Source organism: Jaculus jaculus, chromosome X, assembly GCF_020740685.1.
Source record: "Jaculus jaculus isolate mJacJac1 chromosome X, mJacJac1.mat.Y.cur, whole genome shotgun sequence".
Lineage (NCBI taxonomy): Eukaryota > Metazoa > Chordata > Mammalia > Rodentia > Dipodidae > Jaculus > Jaculus jaculus.
The window spans coordinates 146764218-146790472 of record NC_059125.1 but is presented as its reverse complement, the minus strand read 5'-3'; the positions used below and the strand labels follow the sequence as shown (position 1 = coordinate 146790472).

Genomic DNA, 26255 nt, shown 5'->3' with positions numbered 1-26255 from the left:
ATTTACTATAATTTTTCTGGATTTCTGTATATATTGACTGACTTAAACTACTTCCTACAGTGAAATAATGAGCTGACATTGTGAAATATTTCTGTGTCCTAGAATAGTACCTGGCATACACCAGCCACTTGATAAAACACTGTTGAATAAATGAATGAAAATATGAATGAATTAAAGGAGATACACTTGAGCATAATGGAATCAGATCATAATCACCTACCAATACTTTCTTTTGTTGCATCTCCCCTCCTCTGTTCCACTAAACTCATCCTTATTTCTTTTAAGAAATCTTTTTTCTGCTGTGTATGATCCATAGTATTAGGTTGAAATGAACCATTCAAAATGTTATTTTCTTTTTTCAGTTATTTGCGTATGTGTGGGTGCATTTGTGCACCCATAAGGGCATGACAGCATCTCTTGAATCTGCAAATGCATGCCTGTCCTGGTTTATGTGAGTGTCTGGGGAATTGAATTCAGGCCAGCAGGCTTTGCAAGAAAGTGGATTTAATCACTGAGGCACCTCCCTAGCCCTAAAGTGAGTAGATTTTTTATGTTTTCCTCAGGCCATGTATTGCCATGTAGCATTCAAACCAATTTTTTTTTAATTTTCTTTTTATTTGAGAGTGACAGACACAGAGAGAAGGACAAATAGAGGGAGAGAGAGAATGGGCACGCCAGGGCTTCCAGCCTCTGCAAACGAACTCCAGACGCGTGTGCCCCCTTGTGCATCTGGCTAACGTGGAACCTGGGGAACCGAGCCTCGAACTGGGGTCCTTAGGCTTCACAGGCAAGCGTTTAACTGCTAAGCCATCTCTCCAGCCCTCAAACCAATTTTATAGTAAATTTCTGACAGAATATCATGGGTTCATGTTATGTGTACATTTTGCCTATCAACCTCGATTGCAAAGGGAGGTTGGATCTTTACATTTTACCAAAGATCTGAAGTTTTCGTGATCTAGAGTGAACAAATGCAGCTATAGTAAAAGCTCAGAGGCCTCAACATATAGGAGCACAAACATGATAACACCTTCACTCGGGATGAGCATCATGGCCCATATCTTCAGGACGATTTCCATGAAAGGCATGTTGGAACTTCTCAGAGGAAACTGACTTCTCCAGTCAGTTTTCACATACAGTTCTTCATAAGTACAGGAAATTATGACACACAGAGGGAAGCTAATGAATAGGTTTTCTTCTTATTGAATGGCATCTCCTTAACCAACTCCAGGAGTAATTGTTCACACAGTATTCCACCTGATAGTGATTCCCAGAACTATAAAACATGGAAAATCAAATTCCCACATAGCTGGAATGTTCCACCATGGCACCTATGTTAAGCAATAAGCTGCCATGACACCCATTTAGACTTGAAGCTTAGGTTTATATAAGCAGGATAAGATATAACATTCTGATTCCATGAATCCATCTATTTCCCAATGTCTTAGCTCAATTTCAGGGTATCTTTCAAGTGTTAAGCAAGAAGTACCTTTGTCTGGTTAAGATGGCGGCGTAGGTACCACGCCAAAGCAGCCTAGGGAGAAAAAGACCAAAAAAACTCAGCAAAATACACACTTTTACTAAAAAGTGAGGTGTATAGGAAATTGAAGCGGCAGCGGAGAAGTAGAAGAGTTCCAGAGCATCCAGAGCCCGCACAGGTGGGAAAAGCGCCTCCGGCAGCTCGGCCAACCGCCGCGGCCGCGGCGCAGCAGAAAGCCACCAGACTCGGCTCGAGCCGCAGGAAAAGCCAGGTGCAGGATTTTCCCCTCACACCACGCTCTCTGCAACTTGGGGAACGTGAGGGGAGAGCGGCAGCGAGCAACGGAGGAGCAGACCGCGAGGTAGAAGAACGCTTGGAGCAGCGAGAGAACCAGAGCAGCCGCGGCTCCCTCCCCTCACCCACCGCCTGAGCCAAGCTCCGGCGAACAGAGCAGTGACCCAGGACCCGGCCACACCAACTTGGGCTGACAACGGGACCCAAGCAGGAACAGAGTTCGGCAGCAACTTCAGCGGCTCCAGTACCAGTACCAGCGGCCCCAGCAGCAGCAGACCCAGGAGTGGCAGCAGTGGCAGACTCGGCAGCAGCAGCTTCAGGGGGAGCAGCGGCAGTGGACACAGCAACAGCAGCTTCAGCAGCAGTGGTGGATCCAGCAGTGGCAGCTACAGCAGCAGCAGAGGCAGCAGCAGTGGCTCAGTTTGCCCCGTAGGAAAAGCAAGTGCCCAGCTCCAGAAATCAGAACAGCAGCCCGACGACCCAGGCAGCAACTTGACTGAGACCAAAATCATCCAAGGTAACTGGGATTGCACCAGGGAAGTGTCTCACTTGGTCACAAGCTGACTTGGATCCCTCAACAGACCAGAAATCTAAACCTCTTTGTTGATAGAGGATCTGGTCATTATAATAACTACTCTTGCATACATACTCGGGGCTGTTTTTCATTGAATGTGTACAGTGTTTAGTTACATTTTGGAATCTACCTGTATTTTATTACACTCAGCCTGCTTGAATACTCCTATAGCAGGGAAACTCAACCCTTAAGAACATCTTTGTAGATACTCTGAGAGTCTTAAGAGCCACACCTAACACGTTAAGGTCCTACCCTGAAAATATATTACATCAAATCAATTGATACAGCTAAGAATACACAGATAGCTAGAAAATCCAAGCATTAACTTAATCCAAGATGCAAAAATATATACATTATAACACAAGAAACACTAAAAAGAAAGACGATATAAATCCACCTAAAAGTATTAATGCATCAGAAATGTCCTCCAGTGAGAAAGAGTTAGAGGAAATGCCTGAGAAAGAGTTCAAAAGAATAATTATAAACATGTTCAAAGAGGTCAAAGAACACATGAAAACAATCAAAGAAGAAATCAAAGAGGAAATCAAAGGAATCAAGGAAGAGGCAGGACACCAATTTAATGAAATAAAGAAGGCAATACAAGACATAAATAGGGAAATAGAAATAATAAAGAAAAACCAGTCAGAATTACTAGCAATGAAGAACACAGTTAATGAAATAAAAAACTCTGTAGAAAATCTCACCAGTAGGATGGATGAGGGAGAGGACAGAATATCTAAGCTAGAAGATCAGGTGGCAGACCTAATGCAGTCCAACAAAGAGAAAGACAAACTTATAGAAAAGTATGAGTGGGAATTTCAAGATATTTGGGACACTATGAAAAGATCCAATATAAGAATTCAGGGCATAGTAGAAGGAGAAGAACTCCACTCCAGAGGCATAGTAGGCATCTTCAACAAAATCATAGAGGAAAATTTCCCCCAAATTGGGAAAGAGGTGCCAATACAGATACAGGAAGCCTTTAGAACCCCAGCCAGACAAAACCCAGAAAGAACCTCTCCTCGCCATATTATAATCAAACTTCCAAACACACACACCAAAGAAAAAATATTGAAAGCAGTTAGAGAGAAAAATCAAGTTACCTACAAAAGCAAGCCCATCAGGATTACAGCAGATTATTCAACACAAACTTTTAAAGCCAGAAGGGCTTGTAGTGATATATTCCAAGTTCTGAAAGATAACAACTGTCAACCAAGGTTACTTTATCCTGCAAAGTTATCCATTCAAATAGATGGAGAAATAAAGACATTCCATGACAAAAGCAGGTTAAAGGAGTATTTGAAGACAAAACCAGCTCTACAGAAAATACTTGATAGAATCCTCCATGCTGAACAAAAGGAAAAGCACACATATAAGGAACCTAGAAAAAACAAGCTATACTCAAATACCAGTTAACAGAAGAGAGCACAGGTAGAACCAGAAACACACACACACAAAAAAAATGGCAAACATAAATACATACCTTTCAATAATATCTCTTAATATCAACGGTCTCAATGCCCCAACGAAAAGACATAGATTTGCAGACTGGGTTAAAAAGCAGGATCCTACAATTTGTTGTCTCCAAGAAACACACCTTTCTACAAAGGATAGACATTATCTTAGGGTGAAAGGTTGGAAGACGGTGTTTCAAGCAAATGGGCCAAGAAAACAAGCAGGGGTTGCTATCCTAATATCAGACAGGGTAGACTTTAGTCCGACGTTAGTCAAGCAAGATAAGGAAGGTCACTTTATATTGATTAAGGGCACACTCCAACAGGAGGACATTACAATTCTAAACATGTATACACCTAACATGGGGGCTCCCAAATTCGTCAAACAAACACTATTAGAACTAAGGTCACAGATAACACCAAACATAGTGGTGGTGGGTGACTTTAACACCACACTCTCATCAAATAACAGGTCATCCAGGGAAAGAATAAACAGAGAGGCATCTGGACTAAATGAGGTCATAGAAGGAATGGACCTAACAGATATATACAGGACATTTCATCCAAAGGCTGCAGAATATACATTCTTTTCAGCAGCACATGGAACATTCTCTAAAATAGACCATATATTAGGACACAAAGCAAATCTTAACAAATTCAGGAAAATTGAAATAATTCCTTCCATTCTATCTGACCACAATGGAATTAAACTACAAATCAGTAGCAAGAATGGCTATAGAGCATACACAAAATCATGGAAACTAAACAATACACTACTAAATGATGAATGGGTCAATGAAGAAATCAAAAATGACATCAAAAAATTTATAGAGTCAAATGATAATGAGAACACAACATACCAAAATCTCTGGGACACAATGAAGGCAGTTCTAAGAGGTAAATTTATAGCCTTAAGTGCCTATATTAAGAAATTAGAAAGGTTGCAAGTAAACGACCTAATGCTTCGCCTTAAACCCTTGGAAAAAGAAGAACAAGGCAAACCAAAAATCAGTAGACGGGAAGAAATAGTAAAGATTAGGGCAGAAATTAATGAAATAGAAACAAAAAGAACAATCCAAAGAATTAATGAAACAAAGAGTTGGTTCTTTGAAAGGATAAACAAGATTGACAAACCCTTAGCAAATCTGACCAAAAGAAAGAGAGAAGAGACACAAATTAATAAAATCAGAGATGAACAAGGTAACATCACAACAGATTCCAGAGAAATTCAAAAAATCATAGGGACATACTATAAAAGCATATACTCCACCAAGTATGAAAATCTGAAAGAAATGGATGATTTCCTTGATCTATATGACCTACCTAAATTAAATCAAAATAAGATTAATCACTTAAATAGACCTATAACAATCATGGAGATCCAAACAGTTATCAATAATCTCCCAACTAAAAAAAGCCCAGGCCCGGATGGATTCACTGCTGAATTTTACCAGACTTTTAAGGAAGAGCTAACACCATTGCTTCTTAAGCTTTTCCAGGAAATAGAAAAAGAAGGAATTCTACCAAACTCCTTCTATGAGGCCAGCATCACCCTGATATCCAAACCAGGCAAAGATAGAACAAAAAAAGAAAATTACAGACCAATCTCCCTCATGAACATAGATGCAAAAATTCTCAACAAAATATTGGCAAACAGAGTACAAGAGTATATCAAAAAGATCATTCACCCTGACCAAGTAGGCTTTATCCCAGAGATGCAGGGATGGCTCAACATACGCAAATCTATAAATGTAATACATTACATAAACGAGTTGAAGGACAAAAATCACATGATCATCTCATTAGACACAGAGAAAGCATTTGACAAAATCCAACATCCCTTCATGATAAAAGTCCTACAGAGACTGGGAATAGAAGGAACATATCTCAATATAATAAAGGCTATTTATGACAAGCCTACAGCCAACATATTACTAAATGGGGAAAAACTGGAAGCTTTTCCACTAAAATCAGGAACAAGACAAGGGTGTCCACTTCCCCACTTTTATTTAATATAGTTTTGGAAGTCTTAGCCATAGCAATAAGGCAAGAGACACACATAAAAGGGATACAAATTGGAAAGGAAGAAATCAAGTTATCATTATTTGCAGATGACATGATTCTATACATAAAGGACCGTAGAGACTCTACTAGCAAGCTGTTAGAGCTGATCAAAACCTACAGCAATGTAGCAGGATACAAAATAAATACACAGAAATCAGTAGCCTTCATATATGCTACCAACAAACACACAGAGGATGAAATCAGAGAATCACTCCCATTCACAATTGCATCAAAAAAAAATAAAATACCTTGGAATAAACCTAACCAAGGAAGTAAAGAATCTATACAATGAGAACTTTAAAACACTCAAGCGAGAAATTGCAGAAGACACTATAAAGTGGAGAAACATCCCTTGTTCCTGGATTGGAAGAATCAATATCGTGAAAATGGCAATCTTACCTAAAGCAATCTACACATTTAATGCAATCCCTATCAAAATTCCAAAGGCTTTCTTCATGGAAATAGAAAAAACAATCCAAAAATTCATTTGGAATCACAAAAAACCTCGTATATCTAAAATAATACTGAGCAACAAAAAAGAGGCTGGTGGTATCACCATACCTGATTTTAACCTATACTACAGAGCCATAGTAACAAAAACAGCATGGTACTGGCACAAAAACAGACATGTAGATCAGTGGAACAGAATAGAGGACCCAGATGTAAGCCCAAGTAGCCATAGCCACCTGATATTCGATAAAAATGCCAAAAATACTCATTGGAGAAGAGACAGCCTCTTCAGCAAATGGTGTTTTGAAAACTGGATAAATATCTGCAGAAGGATGAAAATAGATTCTTCTCTCTCGCCATGCACAAGAATTAAGTCCAAATGGATTAAAGACCTTAACATCAGACCGGAAACTTTGTAACTGCTAGAGGAGAAAGTAGGGGAAACCCTTCAACATATTGGTCTTGGCAAAGACTTTCTGAATACAACCCCAATTGCTCAGGCAATAAAACCACAGATTAACCACTGGGACCTAATGAAATTACAAAGATTTTGCACCGCAAATGACACAGTGAAAAAAGCAAAGAGGCAACCTACAGAATGGGAAAAAATCTTCGCCAGCTATATATCTGATAGAGGATTAATATCTAGGATATACAAAGAACTCAAAAAGTTAAATAATAAGGAATCAAACAAGCTAATCAAAAAATGAGCTATGGAGCTAAATAGAGAGTTCTCAAAGGAAGAAATACGAATGGCATATAAGCATCTAAAAAAATGTTCTATATCATTAGTCATCAGGGAAATGCAGATTAAAACTACATTGAGATTCCATCTCACTCCTGTCAGATTGGCCACCATCATGAAAACAAATGATCATAAATGTTGGCGGAGATGTGGAAAAAAAGGAACCCTTCTGCACTGCTGGTGGGAATGCAATCTGGTCCAGCCATTGTGGAAAACAGTGTGGAGGTTCCTAAAACAGCTAGAGATTGATCTACCATATGACCCAGCTATAGCACTCCTAGGCATATATCCAAAGGACTCATCTCATTTCCTTAGAAGTACATGCTCAACCATGTTTATTGCTGCTCAATTTATAATAGCTGGGAAATGGAACCAGCCTAGATGTCCCTCAACAGATGAGTGGATAATGAAGATGTGTCACATTTATACAATGGAGTTCTACTCAGCGGTAAAGAAAAATGAAGTTATGAAATTTGCAGAAAAATGGATGGACCTGGAAAGTATTATACTAAGTGAGGTAACCCAGGCCCAGAAAGCCAAGCGCCACATGTTCTCTCTCATATGTGGATCCTAGATACAGATGACTGGGCTTCTGCGTGAGAATGAAAATACTTAGTAGCAGAGGCCAGTAAGTTAAAAAGGAGACATAAAGGGAAGAGAAAGGAAGGGAGGAGGATACTTAATAGGTTGATATTGTATATATGTAATTACAATGATTGTAATGGGGAGGTAATATGATGGAGAATGGAATTTCAAATGGGAAAGTGTGGGGGTGGGGAGGGAGGGAATTACCATGGGATATATTTTATAATCATGGAAAATGTTAATAAAAATTTAAAAAAAAAAGAAGTACCTTTGTCTTACTACTTCTTTCTCTGTGCTTCAAAACCTAGGTATTGCCCTGATGAGGGCCAAATAAAGTACCACTGAAGTTATCCTTTTTAGCCTCTGCCACTCAGAAGCACACTGACTTTCTCAGGCCCCTCACAGAGAAACATGCACCCCTTACATAAGGGGGTATCCACACCCATCCATTTACCCTTGGTATGTCAGTGTTAAAAAGACAGTAAGGGCTACTACTCATTAGCAACCGTTTTACCTTACTTAACCTAAAGTCTCAAGTGCTGTAAGAGGAGTTGATTTCCCCACAAGCTTAGAACTTCCTATCTGCCTATACCTAAGTCAAGTGCACACTGTAGTCCTGATCTGTAAGGGATTCCCGAATGCTAAAAGAGTTTGTCATTAGCCTTTGATTCAATTGTTTGACTTTATTTTAGTAATTATCTCTAAGGTAACCTCCTTACATCCTGTGATTCATAGCCCATGTCTGGTCATGAAAATGATTTCTTGCTCTGAGAGTTCAGGACTCCCAATTCTAAGGTAAAATGACCTTCACTCCTGAGTGCCAAAGGAAATGTGGGTATGTGGTATTGCATATATTTAATACTTGATACAAACATTTCAATCCACTGTCCTGTGGATCAAGAGAAGCCTTTACCCCATTACCAATTTTCTTTAGCTGCAAATATTTCTCCTGAATACACAGCCTACAAGGCTGATCTTCCTTCTGTGTCTAGATCTTCCTGTTAATAATTGGGCACCAGAACTCAAATAGTTTTGCTGTATGAATTTCTGTCTAAGTCTAGCTCAGGGGTGAGCATTGATTCCACTGCCTGTGTGCATATGGCTTGCAAGTCAAGATTTTTTTCTGACAGCCTAAAATGATTAGAAGAGATTAAAAGAAGGTATTTCATGGCACATGGAAATTTCAAATTCACATTCAGGTGTCAGTAATAGTGCACAAAACTTTGATTAAAACATACCTCCATTCATTCACTTACTTGTTGTTTATGGTTGCTTTAATAACACAATGACCACAATAGCAGAGGTGACTACTTGAAACAAAGACCATACATCCCATAAATTGAACAATAGTTATTTTACAAAAAGAAACAAGGTATTTTATCCATGTGGCTCTTGTCCAGAATGAAATCAATCACACTGATTTTTTTCTTTACAATTTATCTAGAAAGGAAGTTTATACTATTTGCTACAATAAAATAATTTTAATCAGCTTTGCACCATAGTAGCTAACTAATATCTGCCCTGAAAACTCTTTCAGATAGTCAACTTAAAGAGTTTAAAGTAGTTTTGGTTTAGAATCACTGCACAAGATACCTGAAGTCAGCTGGGCATGGCAGCGCACACCTTTAATGCCAGCACTCTGGAGGCAGAGGTAGGAAGATCGCCATGAGTTCAAGGACACCAGGTCAGCCTGAGCTAGAGTGAGACTCTACCTCGAAAAAAAAAAAAAAAAGAAAAGAAACCTGAAGTCATTTCTGAGATGCAGTGGTCCAATGGTTTTCTACAAAGTGACTTGTGAAATGGAGGTATGGATCCATGAGTAAGAGTGCTTACTGCAGGGATGTGGGCCTACATGGTCCAAAGGCTGTCTGAGTTTAATTTCTAGCACTAATGTAAACAGCTGAGCAGGCCAAACATGCCTGTAACCCCTCTCTTATGGAAAAAAAAATCTGAATAATCACTGAGGCTCACAAAAACCAGAGCTCTGCACCTATAGAGAGGAGTATGTGGATGAACAATAAAGAAAAGACACTTAGAATTCTCCTCTGTTCTCCATGTATCTGAGAGTACATCTTTGCATAGACACACACACACATATACACACACACACACACCACATGCACATACTACATATATTCCAAAAAGTAAACAATACCAAAATTTGCTTGGCCATTCCAAACTTCTTCCATTGTCGGTCTGGAGCATGTGAGGAACGCCCCTGCAGAGTGGGCTGAACTATGTGGTCCAATAGTCATGGCTATCCATAGCGTCAATTAGGAACTCATTTACAAATTTAGAACCATGGTATTTCCTAAACCGACTGGTGAGGAATTTAGACACAAGATCATCTGACATATGTTGGGCCCTAAGTCCTATGACTGATAACCTTAGAAGAAGAGGACCTAACAGACATACAGAGCAAAAGACCATGTGAAGACTTGGGCAGAGATTGGGGGATGCTCACCACAATCTAAAAAATAAATACCTTGGGATACCAGAAGCTATTTAAAAGCAAAGAAATAGTCTCCTCTTGCACATTTGGTGGGAACGTGGCCTTCCTGACCTTTCTTGGGACTTGTAGCTTCCATCACCATGAGAGAATAAAATTTTGTTGTTTTAAGCCACCCAGTCTGTGATTTGTTATTGCAGCTGCAGGAAACTAATACATCTTCCATTTCCACAGTCTTGTAAACTTTCCAAAGACCTTTCACAGAGACTTAGTACACTTATTGAACAGTGATTTTCTGAAGTGGCAGTGTATGGATTGTCAGTGTACTTTTGCTAAGGCACACTGTGCCTCACTCACTTGATATCTATGAATGAGAAAGTCAGGTATGTTGCATGTTCCTTGCTAAACACAAATTCTCTGATGGTACTAAGTAGTTCTTAAAATTAATCTAACTGAGGGCTCCAACATACAAGGGAAATATCACTCCCCTCAATTTTGATAGCTTCCATGCTGACTTTTTGTTAGTTTCCTATTTATATCTAAGGTTTATCTTGACAATGGTTCAGTTTTAGCCACAGAAATCTTGTTTATTGGCTGTGTTGTCTCAGCATTCTGCAAAAGTCATCCCACCAAACAGATAAAAACCCAGAAAGCTTATTAACCAAGAAAAGATCCTCTAACAGGTTCTGTCATGTGTTACTCATTTAGGAATATTGCAAAAACACAACTTCTCACCATATTTTTAAATGAAAAACATCTGACTGTAACCTGTAATACCACAAGAAAAATTGCTCTTTTGGTTTGTTCAGCCCCAGCCTTTTGAAATATGAAGCCCACAAGGGAATTTGAACTTAAGCCAGACTCAGTTCATTCTGCTCTTTTGCTGTGTGTGCCAACAGAAGAGCTATGTTCATTTTCATTTTATGAGTGTGCATGTGTAGCATGCATGATGTGGTGTGTGTGTGTGTATGGTGTATGTATGTGTGTGAACATGCTTGTGTGCCGTGAGTATATGTATGAGGCCACATGAAAGTGTTAGAGGTCCTCTATTCTCTTCCATATTAGACAGAGCCACTCTCTGAATTAGAGTTGCCGTTTTCCTGAGACCCAGCCATCCACCAGTCTCTGTTCTCACAGGACTGAGATTACATGTATGCACGGCTGCTTACATAGTTGCTGGTTATAAAAATCAGGCCCTGAGAGTACTAAAAGCACTCTGACCCATTGATTCCTGCCTTAAAAGTTATTTAGAGAAAATTCTACTGTACACACATTAGTATGACATACACTTAGGTACTAGTCTTAGCACGGCAACTGGCTGACTATGAGACTTTAGGCAAGTGACCCTGAGATTAAGTTTCTACATATGAGAAAGAAATAATGATAGTCCAAGTTCTTCATAGGATTGAATCAAATGAGACAATGCATTTCAAGGCATTATACAAGTAATAGTTTGTTGTTATTGTCACCTATATTAACTCAATTTTTTAACCAAATCATACTACATTTTTGTAGAGGATGGTTAATTAAAGGTTATTTGCTGTCATGACAATTACAAATTCTGAACAGACTTCCAGCACCCATAAAAGTTTGATGGCTCATCTCTAGAGCTCTTTGCATTTACTATTTGAGTGGAATCAATATGGTTATCTACCTGTCAATTTTTCTTATTCTTTAACACAGAATGAGAACAGTCTTTTTTATGAGTGTCTCAGAAAGCACTGAACTAATCGATGTAGTTAGTGATAAGAGGATGATTTGGAATACATACAACAAAAGCTGATCACTTTACTATATACTGAATCTGTCAAAATATTTGCCTAGAAATAATGTGCAAATAGAAGTTCTCCATCTTCCATTATTTAGTGGGTGGTGACAAAAGAATTAGAAAGCTATTTGATGAATTCACACCTTGATGCTTTTGGATAAAATGCAGCATATATGTATTATCCTTAAAAGTTAAAATAAGGACTGGAGAAATGGCTTAGTGGTTAAGGCATTTGCCTTCAAAGCTAAAGGATCCTGGTTCGACTCTCCAGGACCCATGTAAGCCAGATGTACAAGAGGGCATGTACATCTGGAGTTTGTTTGCAATGGCTGGAGGCTCTGGCCTGCCAATCCCCTCTCTCTCTCCCATCTCTCTTTCTCTCTTTCTCTTCCTCAAATAAATAAATGAATGATATATTTTTAAATAAAATAAAACATAACATTGCTCAAGTTGAATAGCTAGTCAATCTCTAGAGCTAGCTGGTTGTGGTTTGCCCATATTCACCTAGGGTTAATTCCTATACTGTTGTGTAAGGTGGCAATGAGGATTATGTAGGCAGGGCTCCATGTTCTCATGTGCATACTCTTGGAAGGGGGTGAGTGGGCAAGGTCTGGCTGAAATTCTTAAACAAACAAGATGGCTTGGTCTTACCTGCAAAGGAGATGTGCACCTTCAGAAGAGAGCTCACTGAGGAGCTGGTCTATCTCTTGTGACAATGTGACCAACAAGGTAAAATCACTGTCTCAAGTTTGCAAACCAAGTGTAGGTCAAAAGTAGAACCCACATTTCAGTGGTTTGCCTCATCCAAACTATCTGTTTCAAGTAGTCTGTCCATTGCTTACAAAATGCTTTACTTTTAGCTGTCCCATGAAGTATCACAAAGCATTAATAAACAGTGGTGTTTTAAGATTTATCATTATTAATGATGATGACCCAAATTTGGAAAATAATTGAAGTTTTGTTATAGAATAAAGGTAAGTTATTCTTTTGACATCTTTCCAGTAACAAAAACATTAGAGGTGACAATGGATTTTAAAACAAAGGACACCATTAAAGAAGCAAGGAAACCAAATGTTCTACTTAACTTGAAAAAAATTGAATGGACACTGGTCACATTTTTCCATGACACTTGTGGCTACACTTACTTGTATACAGCATTAGAAAGTAAAAGAATTCATATGAGAAAAATGGGACTTGAGCGAGGAAGTGGGAAAAATATAGGGCAATTTCCAGTTCTTTAAAGCCAATATTGAAATCTATTGCTAATGCTAATCAGCCAATGCAAGGGAAAGGATGAATGAAGAGCAGGAATACACTTGAAACAAAGCATGGCATGAAATAGGCCCCTCACTTTTATCTTAGGAAGAGCTTTGGAAAGATTTCAGGGGATGAGAAAATCTCTACAGAAGAAAGAAGATGTGTTTTCTTATGATGGAGTAGTGAAGAAACTCAGGCAAACTCAGACCTTACTGCCTGATTGGTTGAGGACATTTATCTTGTTGGAGTTACTAGGTCATTCAAGAAGACAGGCAAATTAAATGTGCCAATTTTATCATCATAATCTGGTTGCCACAATGTCTTCACATTCAGGATAAATGACAGTGTGGTTTTGAGTCCTTTCTATGTAATGATGTTTCCACAAATGTTCAGCTGCAAAAAAACTGTTCTAACCCTGCAATATACCTAGCATTTTTCTCATCTCCTTAATATACATTCATATGAACTCTTCTTCAGATTTACAATTTCACTTAGCATTCAAGGCCAAATTCAAAATCTATCATTCATTCTCTGTAAAACCATCCTGAGGTACTTGTATCTACTGATGCCTTGTAATTCAGTCCAGTGATTCTGAGAATGGCTTCACCCTCCCCTTCTTAGGACATCTTTTCTAATCACTGAAAAATGGCTATTTTAATTGACTACTCTGTTGGTGACCTCTCCATTATATAAAAGGCAAGGTGATTCTGTGTCATTACAGTCCTTTCCAGAGGATCAGCTGGGTCTACTTGATTTAACTCATGGAGACATGAAAATTATGGGGAATATGAAAGGTGTGATAAAGAAAACTGCATGTGAACATACACAAAATCAAGGAGTTGGAAGAATCCATCAAAAAGCACAAATAAAAAACAACTACTAAAGTATAACAAAACAGAGAGGTCAGTAGCAAACATGTCAGATCCTACATACCTATGGAAACACATCTCAGGTTGCCAGCACCCTCAAAGGGTAACAAAACGGAGCAGTTTCTCTTCATTTCTGCTAGGGTTGAATTTATGCCAGCTTAAGCCTGCAAATGACTCCTAATTGAATTTCACAAGGATGGATAATAATCATATGATGCAGCTAGTGAAATGCATAGCATGATTTGTATGCAACAACTGGACAGGCTTTTGTGTCGCTACATGGACACATCCAACACTGATAGGATGACCTCTGCATTCTTTACCAGTCTCCCATAGGAGACCTGAGCTGAACATTTACTCTGTGCTAAATACAGCTAATTGATCTCACAGTGTTCACTAGGCAGGTTAGAGAACCAACATGCAGAGTTATGTATGTGAAAAAAAATGTTTTCAACTTTTTTTTTTTTGACAAAACCAGCTGCTAAACTGAGCTATAGTGATATCACATTAGTTTCATTAAGCTTTTATACAGGACTGCTATTTCTGAGGCAATTAGATCATCAGGTGCCCTTTAATCACAGCCAATAGCAGGAAATAAAGTAAATAACCCTTTAGGATGACAACACGTTGTATGTTAGTACTGAGCTTCCAAAGGGTTATTGAGAAACAGTCTGAATCTTTGGGCCTTTCACTTTTCACTTAATTAATGACTTTGCAAACAACACCAATAAGAAATTGCACCAAAATGCAAAGCTCTTCACACCAATATATTTCTATTCTAATATAAAAATAAACAAAAAATCTGTGATAAAAACATGTATAAAACTACATATTAACTTCATGTCTAATAAAACCCCATCTGCAAGCAACCCTCTACTTCCATTTGATATAAATAAGGATTTTATTGTTTTCACATGTTGTTCTCAAAACAATCTTCTGAATCCAAGTGCATAGCACATTGGCCATTTTTTCATTTTATTTTATTTGCAAGCAGAGAGAAACAAAGGGGAGAGAGAGAGAGAGAATGGGCACACAAGAACCTCTAGTCACTGCAAATGAACTCCAGATGCATGTGCCACTTTGTGCATTTGACTTTATAAGGGTAATGGGAATCGAACTCAGGTCATTAGGGTTCGCAGGCAAGCACTTTAAGTGCTGAACCATCTCCCTAGCCCACACTAGCCTTTCTTAGCAACATGGGATATTAAATTCTTAAGATCAAATTTCTAAACAAAGTATTTGCCAAAATGACATGCCTCAATTGGAAACCTGACCTCTTGCAATGAAGTTGGTTAAACTTTGAAGATTTTTGATTAGTGATACAGATATGATAATGAGCAAAGAAATGTTTCAAGGATAGACACATATATAATCATGGACAGATATGTATATACACATATTATTTTCTAATAATAAGTTAAAATCTGTGAATGCACAAAGACAGTATCATAATTATTAGTGTATCTTTTTAAATTTTTTTATTAATTAGTTTTGTATTCAGGAAATACAGAGGGTGTAGGTCACGGATGAGCCTAACATTAGTGTATCTTTTTTTTTTTTTAAATCAACTCACTAAATATTTATTTGGAAACCAGTCTCCTTTTCTTTTTTTTTTTAATTTTTATTAACATTTTCCATGATTAGAAAATATATCCCATGGTAATTCCCTCCCTCCCCACCCCCTTACTTTCCCATTTGAAATTCCATTCTCCATCATATTACCTCCCCATTACAATCATTTTAATTACATATATACAATATCAACCTATTAAGTATCCTCTTCCCTTCCTTTCTCTACCCTTTATGTCTCCTTTTTACCTTGCTGGCCTCTGCTACTAAGTATTTTCCTTCTCACACAGAAGCCCAATCATCTATAGCTAGGATCCACATATGAGAGAGAACATGTGGCGCTTGGCTTTCTGGGCCTGGGTTACTTCACTTAGTATAATCCTTTCCAGGTCCATCCATTTTTCTGCAAATTTCATAACTTCATTTTTTTTACCGCTGAGTAGAACTCCATTGTATAAATGTGCATTTTTTTTTTTTTTTGGTTTTTCAAGGTAGGGTCTCACTCTGGTCCAGGCTGACCTGGAATTAACTCTGTAGTCTCAGGGTGGCCTCGAACTCATGGCAATCCTCCTACCTCTGCCTCCCGAGTGCTGGGATTAAAGGCGTGCGCCACCACGCCCGGCAAATGTGCATTTTAATGATATCTTTTTAAAATTTTTTTCTGTTTTGTTTCTTTACATATTTTATTCATTCAACAAACAAAGCAAGAAAGAGGAAGAGAGAGAGAGAGAATGGGCAAGCACTAGGGCCTCCAGCCACCGCAAACAAACTCTAGACACGTGTGCCTCCTTGTGCATTTGGCTAATGTGGGTCCTTGGGAATCGAGCCTCAAACTGAGGTCCTTAGGCTTCACAGGCAAGTGCTTAATCACTAAGCCATCTCTCCAGCCCTAATGATATCTTTTATCATTTTTTAAACCCAGCCCTGACTCATAGCTACACCAAATAAACTACATGTGAGCCTCCTGCCACTAAAGCCAGGGAGAGTTGCAAATGCTTAAAGAAATACTAGGATTGGAGATGGAGAGATGGCTTAGTGGTTAAGTGCTTGCCTGTGAAGCCTAAGGACCCCAGTTAGAGGCTAGATTCCCCAGGATCCACGTTAGCCAGATGCACAAGGGTGTGCACGCATCTGGAGTTCGTTTTTGGTGGCTGGAGGCCCTGGCGCGCCCATTCTCTCTTTCTGTATCTCTCTCTCTCTGTCTCTTTCTCTCTCTGTCTGTCATTCTAAAACAAATAAAATTTAAAAAAAAAGAAATACTAGGATTGCTCTATGGATAAGCCGGTCTGGCAATAACTCAAAGCAATGCTATCAGTCAGGAAAGATGGCTATGGTGATTAGGGACTCAGAACCAAGTGCCTAAAAGTTTTGGTGCCAGCTACTCAGGCTGAATTTTAATGCTAAGTGCTTTTGAAATGCACACTGAGCCTTAATAGGGTGAATTTTCAGACTTGGTAAGTTTTAACCACATAAATTCCATTAGGTTCAAAACTCCATAATGCTCCACCTTGTCTTTATTTATGCTTATATTTCTTCCCTTCCTGTACTCTCTGTTGGGCTCTTTAATCTCTCAATTTCTTTCTTCCTATTTTTTTTTTTTTTGTTTTCGTATTAATGCTAAATTCTGTACCTTCTCCTGGCTTAAGGGCCTTAAGCATGCCTCTTCCCTTGTCTACAATGCTTATTTGAGACATGTATTTTAAAACAAACAATCTCTTCACTGATGGTATATGTTGACTTTATTACGTCTGACCCATTTTCTAGGCATTCTACCAAAGTCAATTTGTATCAGAAATAAAATTGGATGCACATAGGCTGCTCCTTTGACAATCATCTCCAGAGATGATGACAGTCCCAACATTCTTTGGAAATGTACCTTTCATTGATGTGCTGAGACATTGAGTAAAAGTATGAAGTCATTTCTGTATCTAGGTCAGCCATTTTGTGAATGTATGAGAAAGGGGGTTACAACAGAATGGATCTCACTGGGTCTGTGACCTGTTCCTCTGTTAATGAATTATGGAGACATGCCAGCAGGTTGCTTTTGGTGCAATGCTATTTCAGGCAAATCCTGAGAGGTGAGATGTCTGTGCAAGGAGAGAACAATAGTAGATACCAGGACAAGGGAAGAAACTAAAACTATATCCCAGTTTCCTATCATTGCTGTCCCCTTTCAAAGCTTATCTCTTTTTAATTTTTTTTTTTTGATTTAAGGATTGACTATTAAGTCATTCGGTACAAATCAAGATTACAGTTATCAATGACTACATAGGAACATATCACAGAAAGAAGCAGGCAGGCAGAATACAATTAAAGAAATATAGCTAAGGGTGATGTTTTTCTACCAAACTCTTCCCCTTATACATGCTAATGAATTGACATTATGACGTTGGAAATGTAATCACTTAACCATATTTTAAGTTATTTCATTTAACAAATATTTCTTGAGTACCTTCTATGTGCCAAACATTTGGTAGGCACATGGGATCCAGAGATGAATGAGATATATGTGCCCACAAGAAGCTCACAGTTCACTAGAAGAGTCTGTGCAAAATGCATAAGTGAAAATACAATGAAATATACATTGGGACCATGTAAATTACAAGGCACTAAAAATGCCCATAAAGAGTAGGTGGTAATTAATCTAGGAAGGTCGAGGAAGCTTTCACAGACCAGGTGACAACCCAGCAGACCTGAAGGAGAATCAGGACTCCATGCAAAAGACATGGGATAGTAATTAAAGACATTCATGGCTATGTACTTTTTCAAGCCTTTAGATATCTGTGAAAGAATCCAACCTAAAAGCTCCTTTCAAGCAAATGCTTGAGGTTCAGTAGACAGTTACTTACTTGGGGTCATCTGAGGAGCAATGCCCTGCATGTCTACCATTCTACAGCCACAGATCCTGAAATCCAATAATAACCATTCCTTCCCTTGGGAGGGGTTTTAGGCCCACTGGATTTCTTGTTTATAGGTAATGGTTCCTGGGATAGGCAGACTACATCGTTTTATCCAGTGGAATTTGGTTGTCTATGATGTATTTTGCTTTGACTGAAAGGAGGGGAGAAAAAGAGTGCTTTGTAGGTACTTGGGGGAGAAGGTGATGCAGGAAGAAAGATGGAGAGATATGAAAGAGCTTGTAAGGGTTAGTCCTAAAAATGCTCATGAAACTAAAGAAGTTTTAAAGACTAACTTATAAGTCTTGGTACAGAGCATGGTGGTGCTGGCTTGTAACCACAACACTCACGGGGTAGAGAGAGAATCAGGAGTTTAAAGCCATCCTTGCTATAGTATATTTGAGGATACCTGGCTGCATGAGACACTAGTTGAAAGAATAAAAGAACTATAACTTACACTCAAGGTTCAGAAAAGCATACCCACACTTCTTATACATGAAGGAACTTGATGACTGACATTGCTAATAAACTATGGACAAGTAAAGACCTGTGGTGACTCATGCTTTTCTCATGGACCTTATGTTACTTACTACCAATTGCAGATGACATCAAATTGTACAGTATAATAGTACAAGTTTTCTATAACCATTTAATCACTCCAGTGGTTCATCTAGTTGAACTGACCTTGCATTTTGTCATTTCAGATTCAGAACACTTAACTGTAGATGCATCAAGTCAATCAGTCAAGGCAAATGTGACCAAAGATCAAGAAGCAAACTGTGACCTTGAAGAGACATACAGCTCAGTAAGGTAAACAAGATGCTCATGAATACTTGAAAATAGAGGTTAGAAAATTCAACTAAAAATGAAACAAAATTTTTAAATTACTTACTTCATTTGTTTGGAGGATTGTGAACTTTGGCAGTTTAGTCTTTGAACTGACTGAACTAGGTTTCCCATCTAATAGTGATCCAAATGACAGATTCCCAAAGCTGTTCTCGAATTCAATGGAAGGTTTCAGCGTTGGAGAGATGTCTGGTGCCTGGTCCTGGCCATCCATGGGTCTTACATATGCAGTTGGCTTTTGTTGTACCATGCTTGTTTTGCAGGAAAGTCCCGGTGGGAAGGTTTGGACTGAAAGGCCAGTACTGGGAGCTAGTAACGATGAGGCCACGAGGGGAGACCCCGGTGCCTGCACTGTGAATTCAGATTCTTCGGTTGAGTTGGACTGAAAGATTTCTTTGAAAGCATCATCTGCACCACGCTTGAGATTACCGTCCTCCTTTGCAGATGGTTTGGCTTCGTTGACAGAACCACTTTGTGGTTGTTCAGCTGGGTAGACAAAAAAGTCTTCCAGCTTGGCTTGAGGTGGGTCCTGCGTGGATGTCTGCATCTTGTTTTGCTGACCGCTGGCCTGGCTTGCCTGTCCAGTGCTAGGGTTGTGACTATCTCGTGGCCACTCAGGTTTTGATTTTCTGTTGCTGTGTATAAGAGTGGAATTCAGTATCACGACAGAAGGTGGAGGCATTGTTGCTGAGGAGAGGGTATTGTCCTGATGAGGGAGGATCATTCGGTTCTTTTGTTCTGGGAAAAAGCTTGGTTCATTTTTGTTGATGGGAGTCTGGGGCACAGAATTCTTTGGGATTCCCACTAGATGATTCTGATTCGAATGGTTAGTTAGCAAATCCTTCATTTCATCATAGTTCCCCAGCGTGTTCTGGACTCTATTGGCAAGGGCATCACCTTTGTTTGTCTGAAATAACAAAAGGACGGAGGTATGAGGAGAAAGAATGAACAGGTTTGTGTTTGTTAATGTTAATGTTTTAAACAGATGCCTTAGGTAGACTAGCAGACAGGGTTCTTTCATGGCATACTTTTCATATGCTATGTGAGACAAGAATCAATACTGCTACTAAAAGAGCTTCTGGGAATGAGTGGTTATGAATAATGCTTAGTATACTCCCTTGTCTCTCCTCAAACACACTCATTGGGAGAAAACTTTCAAATTATGTCATTAATTTTCTCACAAAGGCATACCTTACTTTGGGTCAGATGAGCTCAATTATTACACTGTATATTGTGATTAAAAACTACTTACTGATCATTGGGATTGTAGTGGGACACTTACCTTATATATGATTTTTAAAATATATATATTTATTTTTATTTGAGAGCAACAGAGAAACAGGCAGAGAGAGAGAGAGAGAGAGAGAGAGAGAGAGAATGGGTGTGCCAGGGCCTCCAGCCACTGCAAATGAACTCCAGACGCATGCACCCCCTTGTGCATCTGGTTAATGTGGGTCCTGGAGAACTGAACCTGGAACCAGGGTCCTTAGTCTTCACAGGCAAGTGCTTAACCGCTAAGCCATCTCTCCAGCCCTTTTTAAAAAATTATTTTTATTTATTTTTATTTGAGAGTGACAGACAGAGAGAGAGAAAGAGAGAGATGTATGTTTTTTTGACACACATCAACCTTTGTAACATGTTATAATGTGAGAAAGGTTTAGCCTGTTTTCTAGAGAAGTCAGATAAATAGTACAATCCTAACCATACGAAATTTAGAAAAGCATGAATTAAACACCATCTAATTGAGCTAACTTATGACTCAAGTGAATCCAATTCTTTTAAATCAGAGAACTGTATAAATTACTGGTGTCTGCCTACATATTCTGGGGGCGACTGTGTTTATACATTGATGACTCACACTCATTTACTTTGCAGTGATGCAATTACTCATCAACAGTGACTCAAGCTCTTCTGTGTCTTTGCAGTGAGTTAGAAAAGAATGTAAACTGTTGCTTATGTAAATCAAAACAAAGTCATCCTTTCAAAGTGATGTTAGTCTAATGTGTAAGACCCACAGAGGCAGCCAAATCAACCTATGAGCAATCCATAGTACAAATACAATATCTGCTGTAAAATATTCTAATCTCCTAAAAGGATTGATTTTTTTCTTAAATTAGAGCTTTTGCATGTGTTTCTGCAATGTAGACAGCAAAGCTTTCATAACTTTTCATAAAGAGTTCATAACATTTCATAAAAAATGATGAGTAGTTGTATACTTAGAAGAGAATCTGAAAAAAATCAGTGTGCATTCTTGAAAATAACTTCTATTAGTCTCTTCATGCCAAACTGTTTTCAGTACAAGCTGTGGAACTCAGAAGAGTTCACTATTTTGGCACAGGATGCAGCAAGAAAAGAAAGCTACTATTATCCTTGGAGCCTTCTTCAAACTGACTCAATAGGCATGGATGGCACCACTCCATGCAGCCTTCAAGAGCTAGAACCATAAGTATGGTGTCCATACACAGAAAAGTGTGATCACCTTCCTTTTGCTGTATATGCCATTAAAGATAGATGTTAAACATCTAAGAGATCTCACATGCCCTGGACACTTCACTTCCTGGTTCCCTTGTACACACAGGTAGTACACTTATCCAAATCTCAAATCATAGTCCAGATTAGGATGGATGAAGTATGAAGTACTCGACTGTATGAAATTGAAACCTCCAGGGAAAGAAAAGGCACAACGAGAAGATTGGGCTCAATTGAGTGCCCTGAGATATGTCAGCCATTTAGAGAGAGAATGGAGGAAGAAGAGGAACCATCAACACTTACCAAGGAGAAAAAACGAAACTATATGGGAAAAGTAAACAAGAAACTTGCCTTGTTATTAGCACATCTTACTTAATTCATACTATGTATTGACTCAGAGACACGTGTAAAGAAATGAGGGCAGCTGAAGAAATATGAATTTCAAAGATTTAGGCACACTACAAAATCTATGCTAAGGGAGCTCTGTGTGGGAGATTCTTTAGCAATTGAATAAATACGTGTCAGCTTTAGCTTGCTTATCCTCAAGAACATCTTCTCTTCATCATATACAGCCTGGCGCTGAAACCGTGATTAAACAATTAACATTCTATATCATTCTCAGCTGAATACTTGCTCCATTTTCAGAAGCACATTTGAAAGGCATATTTAAAAGATATAGATGGGTAGAAATCATTTTTATTCCCTCAAATTCCCTAGGTTTGCCATTTTTAATGGCAGAAATTACTTTTTAGCAAAGGAAGAATAAACTCTTTGCATATAGCAATTTCCTTCAACAGTGTTGCACAATGAACCATTTGAACAACAGCCAAAACCTGCCGCTATTCAATCCCTAAATATGAAACAAAGAGCATACATTGTGCTAAACCCCCACCAAGGATTTGATGGAAGCTTGAAACATTTTCAGTGTTGTTCTGGCCCCTCAAAAAATCACCTGCTAAACCAGATGGCTGAATGCTACTGAACACTGATACCTGGCTATATTCAAGGACCTGACTCTCCCAGGGAAACAATGCCATGGAAATTCTTTCGTCTTGCTACCTGGCTTTCATGAGAGCAAAACTGTACAGAATTCAAACTTGGCCCACATCGTTTGAGATACTAGCATAATATATTTTGCCCTGAGAAGTAATTTCCGTGTCTTGACCAACAGCATCAGGTCCCAAATATGTCATATGTCATCTGCTTGCAAGCAAGCCAGTCACATTACAGCTGTAATTTTGGTGGTAAGTACAGGTTCTCCTTGTCCTCAGTGGGAGAACACATCTAGTTTTTAATGTCTCTTCATTTGTGTTTACTCTTACAATGGTCTTTGTTTCTGCAGCATGTGGATGCTTTCTTTTATTACATATAAGTTTCAAAATATTCTTGAAATAGAAGAAGTTCTAAATTGGTCACTATTTAAAATTATATGTGTATTAGTACACTGAAGAAAAATTAAAATTTCTTCGAATAAATCTTGAAATCAACTTCCTACTATGCAGTTTATACAGTAAAACCATGTGCTGTTTCCCCAACTCTATAAAGCTGTTAAAGATCAGAAACAACCACACCAAGATTACCATGTCTAATGCATATTATTACATAAATAGCTGTGCAGCTAAACAGAATCATTAGAGCCCATATCTTGTCTATATCAAAATAAAGGATTTTAAGCTCTGGAGGTAAGTGGTATTTAAATAGGAAACAGGTGTTTTAGTCTGGTTACTATGATTGACCAATACATTTTTGAAAATGTGGTTTCATATATGTAGTGTTTGTATGTGTTTGAGTATGTTTGTTGAAGAAATGTATGTAGGTGCAGATGGATACAGTTCATGCACTTACATGTTGAGGCTAGCAAAGAACATCAGGTGTCCTCTTCTATGGTTCTTCTGCCTTTTTTCACTGAGACAGGGTCAGTTACTGAATCAGAAGCTCAGTATGTGGGTTTTTGCTTCTTTGTTTGTGGTTGGTATTGTTGATCGATTGGCTGACTAGCTAGCCTAAGCCATCCTCCTATTTCTGTCCTTCTTAGTGCTGCTTATAGGCAGGCCATGACAAGTGTTTTACATGAGTGCTTAAGATTTATCTAGATATTCATGATTGCACAGGAAGCACTCTTAGCCACTGAGCCATCTCCCCAGCCCAACTAAAATTTTTGAGACTCCTGGTAACCCTGTTAAAAAGGGAAAGCTCACCAGTTACAACTAAATTATCTGATGAAAGGAAAGATATGTTGGCTCATTGCATGAGACAGTTGCCTGGCAATAAAACATGAAAAGGAATTTCAATGGTTCATTTATAAGAATTTAAAGCAATTAAATGAGCCATTCTTCACTAATTTTCTAAGAGATGCTAAGATATTCCATATTTACCTTATACTTCTTATTATGACCAAAAAGCAAGAGTCTAGCTCAGTGAGGATATGCCTGCATTTCAAGAGAGGGTTCTAGGCTAATAGAATCAGCATCAGTAGCTTTCTTATACACTTACGGTATAGGGGTGGAGCTGTGCTAACCTGCAAGAATGGAGGGCTGTCCTGTCCCTTAAACTAGCTTCCTCACAGTGCAGTTATCTCAGAAGGACTACTGCTGACAGGAGCTGTATTGCAGACAATTCAAAGTTGAGTTCGCTGGCAGCACTTTCTTAGTTGCTGATTAAAGCAAGATCTACATGCATTGCATAATAGATGTGCTATGGCTACACATCAGAATTACATGGTTACTCTTATGTCAAATACTGGCAAGTTCCAAACCCTCAGGAGGCAGTTAGCCACAGAGTACCCTTAGACACAAAAGTCAAATGTCTACCATTCAACAATTACCACATAATGAATAGTCTAAGCCAGGCCACCAGTTCCAAGTTTCTGCCTTTCCACCATTGGAGAAGACAACACTCAGCCAGATTTTAAATGCATCTTGCAGTTCCCAAGATGCAGTTGTTAGATCTACTGCATAAACCCAGTAGGCCCTGGAATGTATTTATACACACCTACATGAGGTACTTTCCTTATATATCTAGCAACTTCTGAGGCAGGCACACTAAAAGTTTCTTTTGCCCTCCAGAGTCTGAGCAATCCTATTAAGCAGCACAGTATTCTTGGCACTGTTGATCAAACATTGTGAAGGTGGTAAAGATAAAACTTAGTTCTTTTGATCAATTATAGGCTTCTTTCAATTTGGCCAATACTTTATTTCTCATTCCACATAATTGGTTTATTCCTTAAAGGTAACCTCTGTAGCCATTATTTTGTAAGTAATCACAATTTCTCTATTGTCAAGGAAATGTATTTTCCAAGTATTTTCACGCATAAATTACATGTCTGGTTTGTGACTCGTGACTAACAGCACTCCTTCATTTAAGCTTTTTGCCTTTCATTACTATAAGAAATGCAAACTTCCCTCAGTTTGCTACTAATGCTATCTACAAATCAGTAATACAATTCCATTGCCAGACTAATGTGCTAAGAGGCTATTGTAACAAAGTATTTCTTTTTAAGAAAAAAGCAAAATAATACAAGTTTGGAAGTTATGGTTTTTTTTTATTTTATGTGATGTGACTAAAGTATATGATTTAGTAATTATTTTTTTCTCATATTCTAACATTTTTCACAGTTAAACTCGATAAGCTGTACATTCCCATTTCTTTCTTTGACTCTACTTAGAATAGTAAGACCTTAAACTTTTTTTTAAATTTAATTTATTAGTTTTCTTTTCATCAAATACAGGCAGTTTGACACCATTGACTTTTATAACACAGTACAGATTTGAAAACAAGCATTCCAGGTTGCTTCATTCGATCCTCATGATAGCTATGTCTCTCAGCATAATGGCCCTGGTCCCCATCAGGCCTCTACGTGCTGCAGCACAAACAGCCTTGCATAGTATACTTCAACCTCTCTGCACCTTATTCATCTGTGAAAGCTTCTAAAATATTATCATTATCAACGTTATCATTAATATCCACCTCCAAAAGAAAGAAACTAGGGACCAAAGATAAAAAGTTTCTTTTCCACAGGTACCTGGCAGAAAAGCTCGATTCTGATGACTTTCTGTCAGAGATAAACAACTTACTACTACAGATGGAGAATCATACTCAACTGGGTACAAAGCCCAATAACAGAAATGCACAATCTGCCAAATTGAGCCCATATATAAAGCCCCATTCCAGAGTAGATGAGTCTGTGCTCCTCGCCAGTCTTGCCATACCAATGTGGACATGACACATGTCTTCTTATTTCTCAGGCTCTTTTGAAACAGCCCTCTCAACACTATAGTGCAATCTCTGAACTACAAAAGCACCCCCAGAGGGAATGTCCTCACCAATAACCAAATCTGTGGAAGACCAACATCCTTCCCATTTAGACATAAAGAAAGGAAAGAGACCAGCCAGGAACATGGCAGACCCTCCTTTTCTACCAAGAATAGGACTAGTGCTCACACTGGCTACTTTATAAATCACTGGTGCTATTGGATTAGGAACTGCTTT

At 38.5% G+C, this 26255-nt stretch overlaps 1 protein-coding gene across 6 annotated transcripts in view; it reads right to left on the bottom strand.

Annotated features, from left to right (window-relative positions):
• Aff2 (AF4/FMR2 family member 2) overlaps window positions 1-26255 on the bottom strand; it is a 551228-nt gene that overhangs the window by 347391 nt on the left and 177582 nt on the right. For all 6 annotated transcript variants that reach the window (XM_045140221.1, XM_004668938.2, XM_045140222.1 and 3 more), the window contains one exon: window positions 19345-20205. In XM_045140221.1, the coding sequence (XP_044996156.1) occupies window positions 19345-20205 (861 nt within the window). The remainder of the gene's footprint in view (window positions 1-19344; window positions 20206-26255) is intronic.